Raw genomic sequence first — 14,415 nt, 5'->3', positions numbered from 1 at the left:
CAAAAAGCACATGTAAAGATGCTCAACATCACTAATTATTAGAGAAATGCAAATCAGACTGCAATGAGGTATCACCTGACACCATTCAGATTGGCCGTCATTGAAAAAATCTACAAATAATAAATGCTGGAGAAGGTGTGGAGAAAAGGGAACCCTCCTACATTGTTGATGATAATGTAAATTGGTACAGCCACTATGGAGAATACTATAGAGATTCCTTAAAAAACAAAAAATAGAGTTACCATATGATCCGGCAATCCCACTCCTGGGCATATATCCCAAGAAAACCATAATTCAAAAAGATACATGCAACCCAATGTATATTGCAGCGCTATTTACAATAACCAGGACGTGGAAGCAACCTAAATGTCCAATGATGGAAGAATGGAGAAAGAAGATGTGGCACATATATACAATGGAATATTACTCAGCCATAAAAAAGAATGAAATAATGCCATTGGCAGCAACATGGATGGACCTAGAGATTGTCATTCTGAGTGAAGTAAGTCAGGCAGAGAAAGACAAATATCATATGATATTTCTTATATGTTGCATCTAAAAGAACATAGTACAAATGGACTTATTTACAAAACAGAAATACCGTCACAGATGTAGAAAATAAACTTATGGTTACCAAGGGGGAAAGGTGAGGGAGAGATAAAATTGTGAGATTGGGATTGACACATTCACACTACTATATATGAAATATATAACTAATGAGAAGCTACTGTAGGGACTTCCCTGGTGGCACAGTGGTTAAGAATCCACCTGTCAGTGCAGGGGACACAGGTTCGATCCCTGGTCCGGGAAGATCCCACATGCCGTGGAGCAGCTAAGCCCATGTGCCACAACTACTGAGCCTGCACTCTAGAGCCCGCGAGCCACAACTACTGAGCCTGAGTGCCACAACTACTGAAGCCTGCACACCTAGAGCCCGTGCTGTGCAACAAGAGAAGCCACCCAATGAGAAGCCCGTGCACCGCAATGAAGAGTAGCCCCTGCTCGCCGCAACTAGAGAAAAGCCCAAGCGCAGCAACAGAGACCCAAGGCAGCCAAAAATAAAAATTAATTAATTAAAAAAAATAATAAAAAGAACCTACTGTATAGCACAGGGAACTCGACACAATACTGTGTAATGGCCTACATGGGAAAAGAATCTAAAAAAGAATGGATATATGTATATGTATAATTGATTCACTTTGCTGTACAGCAGAAACTAACAAAGCATTGTAAATCAACTCTACTCCAATAAAAATTAATTTAAAAAAAGTAAACACCTCCCCCCGAAAAAGGATCAGTTAAGCCACTTGAAGTGATATTCATAAGATTGCATAACACTGAATTTTCCATCTTCTCACCATTTTCAACACATCATTTGGTATGAAAAACATAAAAGCCATAGAGTTGTACTCATAGAAGTTTTTCTCACTATTTATAACCTCCTGTTAATCACATGAAATATAATCCTTACGTTTTTGAAGCATAGTCAGTAAAAAATGCTCTTTAAAAATAATGGGTATTTAAAAATTAAAAAATGAATTCCTGAGGGAGATTATCCTACTTCTTTTCTTAAGAAAAAAAATTTAAGCATAAAATAGGAGAGTAGGTTCATACCTGTTTTGGATTTTTTCATTGCTGTGTTACCATCAAATTAATACAAATTCCTTAGTGTCAAAGATCAATTGTTCAACATGGTGAGAGCATTTTTGACTATATGTTGTAGAACAAGTTCAATGCTATTTTTAGCTGGCTCCTCAGTGTATGAACATATCACTTGCTGTATTCTCTTCATCAATCTATAAAATTACCAGTCATTTTATTAACATCATGAACAATTATTAGTTTCTCTTGTCTATGGCAAAGTTGTAAATATTTTCTTGTTCATATAGTTATAAATTCTGCTTTACAAGATATAAGTTTTTCCCTGTCATATTATGCTATTGATTTTTCCCCAAACTATTCAAAATTTATTATTTAGACTCCATCAGGTAGTGAAAGATTTTCATTGGTAATCAATAGAAGTTTCTTGAAACCAATTTTTCTCTGATTTACTTGATGATTTTTTACGAAAGTAGACCAAAGTCTTCTTGTTAACTATTTATCTCCTACAAGCACCACAGTGCTTGCTCATTACTAGATATGACCGGCATACTAGTTATGTACTAAAAATCATAAAAGTCATTCTATTGAGAATATAATCTAGATACCCATAATGGTAGAACACAATGGGGAAAAAAAAGATAAAATATTGTCGTAAAATTCTCCTCTAAATGGCTGAGTATTATTTGGTGAGAATTCTGCACTGGAATACAAAAAACAAGTACTAGAATATGTTCTTATTACATACCTAATTTTTGTCTTTGTTTGCTATAATTCTCCTTCCCATCTTTCACCAATTTAGCACGTATTAAGAATTGGAACTATAGCTATGTCAAAAAGTGTTTCTTCTGTTGCATTTTTTTATTAAGGTGAAATTCACATGACATAAAACCAACCATTTTAAAGTTTACAGTTCAGTGACATTCAGCATATTCACAATGTTGGGCAATCATCACTGCTATCTAGTTCCAAAACAAAAATCATAATCACTTATATAATTTACCATATATAAAATCTACCAGTTATATAACTGTATAAATATTTACTACCATATGTGAAATTTCTTTATTAACAATACAAAGTTGCATTATCTTGATTTTACAGATGAGAAAATAAAGTTCAGATAGCTTATGTAATGTTATACTGAAGATATACACATAATATGTTGCTTAGCCAGGATGTCTATTTCCAAAAGCTGTAGCCATTCCTGTGTGTTAACATACCATCCAGCTCACCTTTTATTAGTGAATGAATTTCTAAGGCAGCCAGGCATTTCTTTGTGCCAGCATGCAGTAATGTTGCTGTTATTCTAGTGTGCTATTTCAGAAAAAAATGCATATTTGAGAGTTTTCATATATAGGCTCCTAAGATATGTTTAAATATTTTCTTGAGATTAAAATGTTTGTTGGCTCTTCCAAATTATATTTAGCAACTATCATGTCGAGAGGAAATGTTTATTTTGTGGTATTCTTTACCTTTTCTTTGCCTTTCAGATATGCTTCTTCTGTAAAGGATGGCTCCCAGTATTTTGTGCTACTGATTGTGACAGACGGTGTTATCTCAGATATGGCTCAAACTAAGGAGTCCATAGTTAATGTAAGTAAGAGTCATTCAGTCTTGGGCTGGCTAACTGAATGCCTGGTGCTACTTAGGTTGACTAACTAGAGTCTACTTAGTTGACTTAAGAGTGAAACAAAATGCCCATGCCTTTGCAGCCAATTGCATTATCCAGAAAACTCACACACATTAGTAGCATTCATCCATAAGGACCAAACTAAGAGGTGTGAATAATTGGGTTGTAACAAAATTATTTCCAAAAAATTAAAATAAAAATAAATAATAGCATCACCTTCATGTGCATGACTATGTTTATCTTGATTAGTTTGATGTGCTTGTATACAGTTTGTACAATTTGTACAGAATATTTCTTTAACATTTACATTTACAGTAATAGTTACAGGAGAACTGTGCTAATTTCTATATTTATAGAACTGGATAAGGACTAGCATTGATTCAAAATCCACTTTTCTCATTATTCCTAATTATGTGTTATATTTATGATTCATTGTCTTCTTTATTAGACTATAATTTATAATATCTATATTTACTAGACTGCAACCTCTAAAATTATATCTGTTTTTACTTACCTTTCTATACTCAGGTTTAGCAATGTTTGACACAAAATAGACATTAGTAAAATTGGGCTGTGTGAAAAAATTGTTTATCATACTTCATAATTATTAATAGCATAGGGAAAATATAATTAGCTGTTTGTGTGAGAAAAAAATAGTTACATGTGGGAAAAAATCAAATGTTTATAAACATACACTTAGCAAAACCAAACACAAAAAGGAAGAGAGGTAGAATCTTGTACATTTACTTATTTGTTTATATGGTTTTGACTAGACACACTGGGTTGGATTTGTCTTGATTTCCTTTATGTTCTGATCAGTGGCATTATCATGCTCTTTAAAATATGGACTTAGTAATCTAGGTTTAAACTAACAGGACATGCACTGAGGAACAGTTATTCATAATTCAGTGACCTTCACAGCTGAAGATGTGGTTGCTATACTGTTCCACCTATCTGCTGGTGGATCTTATATTCTTACCATAAAATTATTTTATCATACTAATAATAACTTTCTATAATTATTATTTGTATTCACTCATTTACTATGAAAATTGCTTTTCCTAACCATAGCTATAAATGAAATAGAGTACTACTTTTTCACAAATATGGTAACTTTTTTTCCCTTTTAGCAACTGAAAGATTTTTGAATGGAGAGAGAACATGGAAAAAGAGACCAAAGGTACCCAGAATCAGCTTAGGAATATTTTGTCTGAGAATAGCAAGTGAAAGCAGATGCTCAGTACTTTTTTAAAAAAAATATTATCCAAGACTGGTCATTCCTGAAGAACATCCCACTGAATTAGCATATGTACAGAGTTCAGAAAGGATAAGAGTGGAATCAAGTATATTATTCTGTGTTAATTTTAAATATGTTCAAAACTATTTTAAAGAACATCTGTGAAAAATATCAAAACTCAGGATATTTTTTTCTTCTTAATTCTTAGTTGTTTCCTCAATTCAGTTTCTTAATTGTGAACTAACTGTGTGTTCTCTTTGAAGGCTTCAAAACTTCCAATGTCAATAATTATAGTAGGTGTTGGGCCAGCAGAATTTGATGGTGAGTAATAAAATTTCAGTAGTATTCCTTGGGAATTTATTTAATCTGACTCATTATGCACTTAGGTTTCTATCACTCTTTTTTTGCATATAAGGATGTGAGTGTGCGTATGGATTTGTATACAGTGTCCATGTACATATAGCCATAAATATAGATATTACATGATGGAGTCTATTAAGGTGAGCAAATTAAAAGGATGTCTTCTGAGTAGGACATTATCTCTCTAGTATAGGTTAATTCAACATGTAGCTTTCTGTTTTATTAGAGATGGTTTGTACCTCAAAATATTTCTTAAGACCAAGTGATAAATTGAGTTTTTGTTCCCAAGGCGAAATACACTTTGGATTCCCTAAAAACTTTTAAGGATGAGCACTAAATTAATAAACCACTAGGTTGTGAAATAGAAATATTAACACAAGCATAATAATGGATTTTCAGACCTTGGCTAGTTGATAGACATTATTTTTATATATATTTAAGTTCTGACATATGAAAGAGTAAAGTAAAATGAAAATGGAATTGACCATCTGAAATTTAATGAGACTTTATATAATTATGCTAAATTCACTTACTGGGTAGTTTTCTGTTTGGGCTCAAGCCATCTTCAAAGGTCAATTAGTGTGACCGGTGTTTGTGTGACTAGTGATCTGGGTAAACTTCTCTAAGGATAGTCTATTCCTCGTCACCTGATGAATTCCTTTAAGAGAACTCTATGCTAGATATCAACTGCATAACCACATAACATTCACCTGGTTCAGGTGTTTTTACATTAATGATGACAGTATTTAGCTTGGAACTTTAGAAATGAGAATAATTTTAGAATATTTGGAACAACTTTTGGTATGCTACAGGTTAATTTAGGCACATAGGTGGCTAATTATTGTATGATTATCAGTAGGATGATTCTTGTTTAACCACCAGTGCCTCCTCCATAAGGATAGTATAGATCTCTCAGTCTCAGGTAAAACAACACAAGCAGTTATATTGCTGATCCTGGAAATTCTTTCCTTTAATTCCATGCTTGGCTGGTCACACTTTGCATCATTATAATCTTCCAGCAGAAGTCATTTTAGCTCCTGCTAATATTTTCTCTGTCTCTGAATATTTACATCTGTTTACATTGTCCATCAGGCATGAATCTGAGATACCACTCTGGAGTCAGGAAAACTAAGACACATCTTTCTTGTTAACACTTTGTGTACTTGATCATCTGCATTGAGCAGTGAAAGACTGTGGTTCACAAACTTCACTGATTGCTAGGTTAAAATAACTCATGATTTCTTCTTCAGTTACTAATTTGCTTTTGCCTCTCAAGTATGCACTTCTCGTTGGGTATATTCCAGGTCTCCCAGAATCCTATGGAAGGCCGTTGTTAGGTGTAAGCCCTGTCACTTGTTCCCCAAGAGCTCCCACACATAATGTGTAAATAGAGAGCCACTGACCCTTCCTATGTATATTTCTGGTCATATATTTCTATTCAAAGCAGCAGGCACAGCTATTTGGGTACTAACTTCTTACAACTGCCACACCTATTTATTTTCTTCAATTTTTTTGTTCCCAGTGAATTATTTATCAGGGTTTTGAGGTATGAAAATTCATTATTTCCCTCTCTGACTTCTTGAATTAACTAAAAAAAAAAAAAAAAAATGCAGGAATCACTCAGAGATCAGAATATGTTTTATTGATAGTAGTGTAGAATTGGAGAATTTGGGTTGCCCTGTGCACAGAATCAGACTTCTTGCTACTTTTTTCCCCAAAGATTAAATGACCTCACCTTTATCTCCAGGCCTTCTCTGTACAGGGGCAGATCCTTGCCTATTAAGCATGCCACAGGGAGAAATTGTCTTCAACTTGAGGATAGGCTGCTCCAAAAGAGAGAGATTCAAGGTCGTTCCATCTCTCAATCTTAGTTATCTTGTGAATCCCTCCTCTTTTCATGAGGAAAAGTGAGCAAAGATTATAGACAAAGAGGGAAGTTGCCTTCCCATAGAATTCCCTCCTGGGAATTAAAGTGAAATTTTCCTCTGGCAAACCTGTGAACAGGGAATTAGGATCCTGAAACACCTGATTTCTGCTTTCACCCTGCTGGAAGAAAATTTCTGACTTATATTCAAGTTGCTGCTATCCTATCAGAAGAGCCTTTTTCTAGGCACTTCCAAATCTACGATAAGTAAGTTTAAATAGCACACATAAATTGACATAAAGACTGAAATAAAACTTGCATATTTTATCAGTTAACCACATAAATCCAGCATCTACACATAACATAACCAGGAGGTTTGCATAGGCAAGAAATGCAGCATTTTGCCATTCATTCTTTGAAGGTAGAGGAAATATAAATAAACTACTAGATTCATGAGTATTTAAATGTCTTGTTTCTTTATTTCAATGAGAACAATTTAAAACTTTCTGTATAATTTCTCAAAGCAGGATTTCTTTATCCTTAAAAGGCAAAAAGTCAAATTAAAGTAGCATCTGGTTAACTGCTTTGATACAAGTTAGGAAAGGGAGAGAACTATAAGGGATTCTAATATGATTTTGTCTCCCAAGGCTAGAAAGAAATACAGGTCTGTACCTTATATATCTTTTTTCCAGAGACGGGTACTGATGGGGAACCTGTGCTTACAATTTCAGGCTCCTTGAGGACTAGATGATCTGAAAAACTGAAGAGTGAACATTTCCCTTCCACCACTTATATGCCATTTCTTTTCTTCTTGCTCTCAAAAGTGTAGCCTCCAATTCTGCTACCCATAGCCTTTTAACTCAAAGGACATACTGAAAAGTGGGAGATATTTTATAGGATCTCATTCTAATACACTATTGCCTGAATAACTGTCACTTTCTTTAATTGAAATAAAACACTTACAAAGGCCAATGGAGATTGTAGAGGATTGTGGAAGGTGAGGCCCAGATTATCATCTAATTTTTTTTCCCATTTTAGAGTGAGTATAGGGTAATTGTTAGGAGTTATTAGCAAATATAGATAATAAAGGAGAAGATTCTCCAATTGCTGGCATGTCACTATCAATGTACATTTATGTCTCAAAGTAATATGAAAATTTTGAAAACAAACTTAGACCAAAAAAAGGAATTAACTATTGAAAATATTTGAGTATAATGAATTTTCCTATTTAAATCCCTAATAACTAGGAGAGAAAAAAATAGTTCTTTTGTATTTTGAATAAGTTAATTACCTTATTATTGGTAATTTACATGTTACTAAATTATGACATATATTATATATCTAAGGAGATTATTGGATGATGGCTCACTAACAATTATGTGTACTGGCAATGTTTCAGCCCAGACATTGATTCCTGAACATGTGTAGAAAAGTAAAACTTAAAACCTGTTTTAAAAAAAAAACAAGCTTATAGATATAGAAAACAGATTGGTGGTTGCCAGAGGCTTGCCAGCATTGCAGGTGGGTGAAATGGGTGAAGGAAGTCAAAAGGTACAAACTTCCAGTTTTAAAATAAGTATGTCACACGAATGTAATGTACAGTGTGGTTAGTATAGTTAATACTGTATTGCATATACGAAGGTTGCTAAGAGAATAGATCTTAAAAGTTCTCATCAGAAGAAAAAAATTTGTAATTATGTATGGTCAACTAGACTCATTGTGGTGATCATTTCACAATATATACAAGTAGCGAATCATTATGTTATATAGCTAAAAATAATATAATGTTATTTGTCAATTATACCTCAATCAAAAAAAATAAAATAGGAAAAAAAGTAAAATGTCTTTAACCCAAATACATTATCCAAGCACTGAAGAAAATAGTGAAAAGGTGAGGATTGTATTCTAATATTTTTTAGAAGATGACAAAGCAAACATAATTGCAAGTGGCTCTCCGGAGTCTGGTGAATATCATGTGCATACAAAATGGATTATTAGTAGGAGAATATACTTTAAGTACAAATTAGCATTCCTCATGTAATTAGTTATTTAGAGAATTCTCACTGAAACATTAAACTCTGGAAAATGTTCTTAATTGCAGCGTAACATTATTGTATACCAGCTGTCCTGTTATATCACAGTATTCCCAAATACCAGTTGATCTATGTAATGTTGAAATTATTTTTAATCAACAAAAAAATCATACTTCAGAAATTTCATGCTTTATCCAATCACCATAAGAGCAGAGCAAATGCCTTTTTGTTTTTAAATCTATTCATAAAAAGATTACAGACAATATGATTATATAGCTTTGTGTAGTTTCAAAGAGAATAAAGTTCAAATTGTTATTGGAAGTTCTATAATGATTAGTGCCTAGTTTCTTAAATTAGAAAGAAAAAAATTAAAATTGAATGAATTAGCATCACTTGCCGAATCAGTCATGTAAGCATGTAATCCAGAGTTAAGGATCTATAGAATGGGGAGATGTACCTAAAGACTTCTACACTGCATAGGCTCTCCTCATCTTTCAAAATGTCACATGAGGTCTGAGCTTGCTTTCTCCACTTGTAAAATTTGCACTCAGTTGTTTTGTGGAAGAAATCACCGAGGAGATGAAAGGATCAACAAGCTTTCCACCTTTAACATAGGACATATTGTTACTTCATACATCTTGATTTCATTATTGCCTACATTTGTTATAGTATTTAGCTAAAATGCACTGAATAAATGATCCTATTTTATTTTCAAGCAATGGTTGAATTGGATGGAGATGATGTAAGAGTTTCCTCCAGAGGAAAATATGCTGAAAGGGACATTGTGCAGGTAAGCAATTTAATGAAAATTATTTATTTTGTTCATTGTGAAGAGCCCATGTCATCTCTGATTTGTAAATGAAGAGCTTAAATTGAAATCAAGAGTCTCAGGTTCTGTTTGATTGAGGCAGTTGATTCTCTATAAAATGCATGTTAAGTAATGGCCTAGAATAAGCACCAAATTACTTTCCCCCATACTTCATGTTCACCATATATGAAGTAGAATTGTTAATAAGTGTCTTTTCCTACTTTATTATTACCAGAAAATATCATTGAGATCTTTACTAAAATTAAAAGCTAGAAACATAACAGGCTTTTAATGATGCTTATCTATTTATTACTTAGCCCTCAATAAAGATTAAATTTTAAGACAGGTGATGCATATTCAGTGTAAGTAAACTTAGTAGAAACAAACCAAAAATGTAGATTTTTTTCTATTTCCCCCATAGCTTATGGTTAGAAAAGTGGAAAAATAGATCTTATAATTATATATAAATACAAAAATTATATAAAATATATAAATAATAATATTAATATAATACATGGTAACATATAATAATATGTATAATACTATAATAAAATATAACATAATAATAGATTATATATCTCTCTATATAGATATATAGACATATATATGATTCATAATTCTATTAGAATCAAGAAAAATACTTAACTAAAACCTACTATTCTGGGAGTGAATAGAAAGAAAAAAATGCAATTAATATTTATAAGTGAAACAAAGGAGTTAAATCAACTAAATTTCTGCATACTTTAGAGTCTTCATATCTTTTAGGATGTCAGAAGCAAAAAAAGACTGTGAAGGGAAGACTAAATAGGAAAGGAAAGTTCTCAGTACAATTTGAGCACTTAAAGGAGCAAACAATGGAATTCAATATTATCTCCTAAATAATAATCTATATATTCACCCATAATACAGTCATTAAGATAATCTAATTTGGAATGCAAGAAAATTTGGTTCAAATCCTGGATTGTCCACTGTGATAACTTGGATAAGCTTTCTAAATTTCAGTGTTCTGGCATTGTTTAAAGATTTTATCAGATAATATATATAAAATACATGACTGAAATAGAACTCAGTAAAATACAACAAAAATAATTTTAAAAATTAGAGAGGGAGAATAATATAAAATAATCTGTAAATATATTATAAAGATTAATCTTGACAAAGATAAAAAAGCATTCTTCTTCATCAGTCAGCAAAATTAAGTTTTAAAATAGAAACATCTGTATAACAGTTTTTTAAGAAGGTAATTAAATATTATTTAAACCTAATGTTTAAATATTAACATTAAAATGTTAACATTTTAACCTAATGTTCTTGGTAACGTAAAAAGCACACACACATGAATAATTCGTTTAAAAGCAGCTGAGAAAGGGAACGTGGTGATGTGGTCATCTATTTAAGAATCCCACGATGTTTTGTTTTTTATAATTAGACACACGATTATTCACCTTACGCTGATTAGCATAATTATAAGTCCAAGTAATTGCACTTTTTCTAAAAATCTCTCCATAATGTCTAGTTCACAGTAACCAAAAAATCAAATTACTGCATGGAAGTATGAATTTGAAGTCCTTTAAAATGTATTATGTTGCTGTTGTAATGCATTTTTACCAAATTAAAAGAGACAGCTTCATATCTCATAGTATCATTTAAATGATGCTTAAGGGAAACTGGTATTACTCTCTCCCTTAGAAGGTAGTTAAGATTGCTCACATCATTAAGATTCACTTTAAGAGGATTAACATGTTATGTTAGTGACAACCAACAGTTGTTGGTTATTTTATTTATAAAACAAAAATTCCCTTGATCATGAAAGTATTTCATCTCTAATTGGATATGCTACATTGGAAAGAATAGTGAGATAGGACTCAGATCTATGATCTTGAACAAGTCAGTAAATCTCCCTTGAGCCTTTCTTTCATTACCTCCAGACTCTCCATTCTTTTATCTTTGCTCTTTCCATGATGTTGTGAGTCTCAGAGGAAGTAACAGACATGAAAATACTTTGTTACTTATCAGTATAAGATACATAAAAACACACACATATATACATATATATATATAATTATATATTTCCTCTCATTGAAAGTCAGAATCTTGAGACTAGTCTATCACCATAAAGTGACACTGAGATCACCAAAGATTTTGAAGACACCTGAGGATATAGCTAAACACTCAATGGATTCTACCATGTAAAGTTGAACTGAGAGAGTCATGAGATCTCACAGATACTAACAGGAAACTAAAATCTTCCCAGAGAATTAGTAGCCTCCTGAATGACAGTGACACCTTGACTTACATGTCTATATTTAGTTAAGGATATTTGATGCACCCTTTTCTAATTTCATGGAAAAGTTCCTAAATGGTGATTGATCTTTTAAAAATAGTTCCCAGGGTAAACATTTATATATCACATTGTGTTCAAGAAGAATTAGCATTTTTTCTCTCACCTTGAATAAAATTTTAAAACATTCCACCATTACAGGTTTCCTGGTCCTACCATTCACTAAAACATTTTTAAAATGAGTTATTTTTAAGAATAGAAATATTCTTGAATATTTATAATATTGGGGTTGCAAGGGCACACCAAGAATAATATTGTCAATCTTCCTATCACCAGGAAATATCTAAGCCATCATAATCAATGCTATAAACACTGCTGGCTAAAATAATATCAGAAAATAGGGTCTATTTAGACTCTCTTACCTTTTCACTTTGTAAGAAACTGAATGAGATGTTGTACTAAATCATTTAGCAGAAGGCCTCTCACATACCAGTTGCTCAATAAATGCATTAATATCAGTTTCAGTTATTATTATTAGTTAGTATGTTGGCATAGTCCAGTGGGAAGGCATTTTTTTGTCACTGTTTCATAGTAGCTGTACCTTGACATATGACACTGTAGTCAGTCTTATGTGTGATTATGTTCATTGCCTCAAGATTCACTCTCATATGACTATAATACAAACAGTATGCAGGAAGAGATTCTATGGTTGTTATTCTAAAACTTAAATGAATTATTTTCTTAAATCAATATATGTAAAGGCTTTCCATTTGTTTGTTTGCTTGCTTGTGCTGTGGATTGGCCATTGTATATAATGCAATATCATTTCTCCTGGCTGCATTCAGCTGCTGTCCAGCCTATCATTCCCTTAAAAATTATATTTAAATCATATCTTTCATTAAAAGGAGAATAATTACCTTCAAGGTTTAGACTTGAAAATCACTAATGGAGCTCTGCAAAGTAGGAACAATCAAATAAAATTGAGCAGAACCACAACTAAAAGCTCATTTGCCCAAACTGATTCAAACTTTTTTCACAAATAGGCAAAGCTAGCTGTTAGAGCAACCACATAGAACATTTTCCTTGTACAGGATAGATGCTAAAAGAAAGATGTAGCGTGTCAAGGAAATGGTATATTTCAACTGAACAGAATGCATTTATTTGTATTCTTCATACGAATGGGATAAATTAGTGCAAAGTAAAAATTGATTTGTTCCTCTAACCTGAACAGTTTAAGGGTCCAAGTTAATTTGTGGTAATAGTCAGTGATCAACATACATTCACAAATGTGTGAGTGTTATTTTGAACAGGAGGTCCCCAGGGGCAGTGATCAGAAATGAGTGATTAAAAGGGACAATAAACAGAGGGGTCTGAGAAGTTGAGTGGAAAATTGTTACTATAGAAGGATATCAGCAAGAGTCCAAAAAGAAAGAGAATATATTTTTGTCCTCAAAAGTGTAAGATTTAACATTAATAAGAGGTAAAGGAAACAGAGTCACTTGTCAATTTCATCTCTCACTTAGGGAAGTACCTCATGACTTTACTGAAGAGATGAATATTTCTTTGGAAAAGGATTAGATAATTTAGGTTAGTGAGTAGAAGATTCTCAACATCTTTTTCTCTGCTTCCAACACACATGTGGGATAAGAGATGCTCCTGTTGATAATATCACTTGCTATAACAGTTACTCTTAACCCAGGGGCAAGGTCCCTTAATACTCAAGGGACGTATCAGAATCTGTGCCTGCATTTAGCAAATGTAAGTTAAATGAGATATATACTTCCTTCCTTGGCTGAAAACTAAGATTTCTTTCTTACCCATTGTTTATGAACATGTTTTAAAGATGAGTAGAACTGTATGTATTATGAGAACAGTGATTATGAATCTTAGTTTTGACATTCTGGAGTATCATAACATTCTTAAAAATGAATTTATATTTACTTCAATAAAAAATTTAGCACATCCTATAGCATTTGCTGGAAAGGTGAAAAAACAGGTGTTTTAAAATAACAAAAAGGTCAGGAATTACAGTTTTAGATTATAATACTGGTACCTAAGTTTGAAAGAGATAAAAAAATTGATAAAAATATTTAAAGTTTGATATGAATGTAAACAAAAGACTAGAAAGAAAAGTTTCATATTTATATTGTATATATAAATTTATAAATTAATGAAGAATAATAACTATCATACTATACATATTATGAGTTGAACACTATTTTATGCACTTATGTGTTGACTTATTTAATGCAACAACCTAATGAAGTAGGCATTATTATTATTATCCTCATTTTATAGAAGAGGAAACTGAGTCAGAGTAGTAACTTGTCCAAGACCACACAGCTAATAAGCAGCAGAACCAGCGTCTGAACCTGGGAAGTCTAATTCCAGAGTTTGTGAGAATAGGGAGTAAAAACAATTGAATTTAATTACCATGGTCTAAGAGAAAAGACCAAAATAAAAGTAAATATAAGAGCAAAGTTGAGGTAAAGGAAAAACACAGCAGGTATAATATCCCCCTTCCCTAGAGAAGTATCAGCTATCTGCTAGAGTGTCGCCATTTCCCTGAAATGTAGGTATTAGCTATAGATTCTTCAAAA

General features: G+C 32.4%; 1 protein-coding gene across 3 annotated transcripts in view; it reads left to right on the top strand.

Moving 5' to 3' along the window:
* The window catches only part of CPNE8 (copine 8), a 294,890-nt gene that overhangs the window by 276,629 nt on the left and 3,846 nt on the right, over positions 1 to 14,415 (top strand). For 2 of the 3 annotated variants that reach the window (XM_068561317.1, XM_068561314.1), the window contains 3 exons: positions 3,093 to 3,195; positions 4,733 to 4,790; positions 9,443 to 9,516. In XM_068561317.1, coding sequence (XP_068417418.1) covers positions 3,093 to 3,195; positions 4,733 to 4,790; positions 9,443 to 9,516 — 235 coding nt within the window. Of the gene's footprint in view, positions 1 to 3,092; positions 3,196 to 4,362; positions 4,565 to 4,732; positions 4,791 to 9,442; positions 9,517 to 14,415 lie in introns of those variants that run through there. The other variant, XM_068561318.1, reaches the window with a different exon arrangement.

The sequence above is a fragment of the Eschrichtius robustus genome, chromosome 13 (genome assembly GCF_028021215.1).
Source record: "Eschrichtius robustus isolate mEscRob2 chromosome 13, mEscRob2.pri, whole genome shotgun sequence".
NCBI lineage: Eukaryota > Metazoa > Chordata > Mammalia > Artiodactyla > Eschrichtiidae > Eschrichtius > Eschrichtius robustus.
The sequence above is the reverse complement of the archived record's forward strand: the minus strand, read 5'-3'. Positions and strand labels throughout refer to the sequence as shown.